We start from the raw sequence: 1380 nt of genomic DNA on the forward strand, positions 1-1380 counted from the left end.
ATTATTTCCCTTATACAAAGTCTTAGTGCTTCTTGTCTCACAATCTTGTTCTCACCCATAGGAGCTCTAATTCCCATCTTCCAAAGATCTACAATAAGCTTAGCATTTGTGTTTTGATCTGACCATTGTGGCATTGCAACAATTGGAACACCTAAACACAAAGCTTCCAATGTAGAGTTCCAACCACAATGTGTCACAAAACAAGCAATAGCTTCATGAGCTAAGACTTTTAGTTGGGGGCACCAAGTTACAACTAAGCCCTTGTCAGATTTATTTTCAAAGTCTTTGGGAAGCTTAATTTGCTCAGAGGCCCTTACCACCCATAAGAAGTAGGCATTACTTTCCCTTAAAGCATAGGCTACTTCTTCTATTTGATCCTCTCCAACCATAACCAAACTCCCAAATGATACATAAACAACAGAACCTTTTGGTTTGTTGTCTAGCCATTCCATGCAATCTTCGCTCTCGAATGCTGCAGCACCATAATCTTGGTCGTTTTCATATTGCTTGTTTAAGAACATTGATGGTATGTTTGGTCCTATAGTCCTATATTTTGGCCACAATTTCCTTGTCCAATCATTTACCTGAAAGTAATTTGTTAGTTTATTATTACATACTAAACCTATGAGTATCTTCTGTTAATTACCTCTTTACCAAGGTCGTAGAATGTATTGCAAAGAATCCAATCAGCTTTGTGAATGTTGGAGAACTGATCCACCAACAAATCAAGCAAAAACGGCTTTTCCTGATAAGTGAAGAAGAAAGAAGGCATGTCAGCAACATCAAGTTTCGGCAACCCTGGGAAAGAAAACTCTTCCTCCGTGAATGGAACTTGAATCTTCCCCAAATGGAAATGATAGTATGTTGTGTTAACCGCCATGTTTTGAGTGAGAAAAGCAGCACCAACAATCCCAAATCTCTTGGCAGTTTCTAGTGCCCATGGGAAGAATGCGTCATACACTATGCAATCAACTGGATACCCTTTCCGACCAAGATTCTCCACAAGATTTGCTAGATTCTCTGGCCCAACTCTCCAAAAGTGATCCATATAAACCCCGTAGTTCTTAGCACCTGTATGTATTGTAAAAGTATAAATACGAATATTGAATAAATTAATCGACCTATACACTAAAAATGTTAATAATTCAGTTATATATATAAAATATATATATTTACTTATAATACATGATTAATTTTTTATATACATATAGTATTTTTAATATTAAACACGAACAAAAAAATGCAGATTTTGAGTATGTTGTCCCATAAATTTGATAAATCTAGTTGTTTACACACTGTTTTTATACAATCTACAAAATAGAATTTTTTTATGAACTTTAGTCTAAAATTTTTGCACAAATATCTATGTAATATTATTGA

The 1380-nt window shown here is 34.9% G+C and overlaps 1 protein-coding gene across 1 annotated transcript in view; it reads right to left on the reverse strand.

Annotated features, from left to right (window-relative positions):
• LOC107621866 (UDP-glycosyltransferase 74G1) overlaps positions 1-1380 on the reverse strand; it is a gene marked incomplete in the record, with an annotated part of 2349 nt that overhangs the window by 453 nt on the left and 516 nt on the right. The window contains 2 exon segments of the mRNA XM_016323849.2: positions 1-584; positions 647-1071. Coding sequence (XP_016179335.1) covers positions 1-584; positions 647-1071 — 1009 coding nt within the window.

This window comes from Arachis ipaensis, chromosome B10, assembly GCF_000816755.2.
Source record: "Arachis ipaensis cultivar K30076 chromosome B10, Araip1.1, whole genome shotgun sequence".
In the NCBI taxonomy this organism is placed as follows: domain Eukaryota; kingdom Viridiplantae; phylum Streptophyta; class Magnoliopsida; order Fabales; family Fabaceae; genus Arachis; species Arachis ipaensis.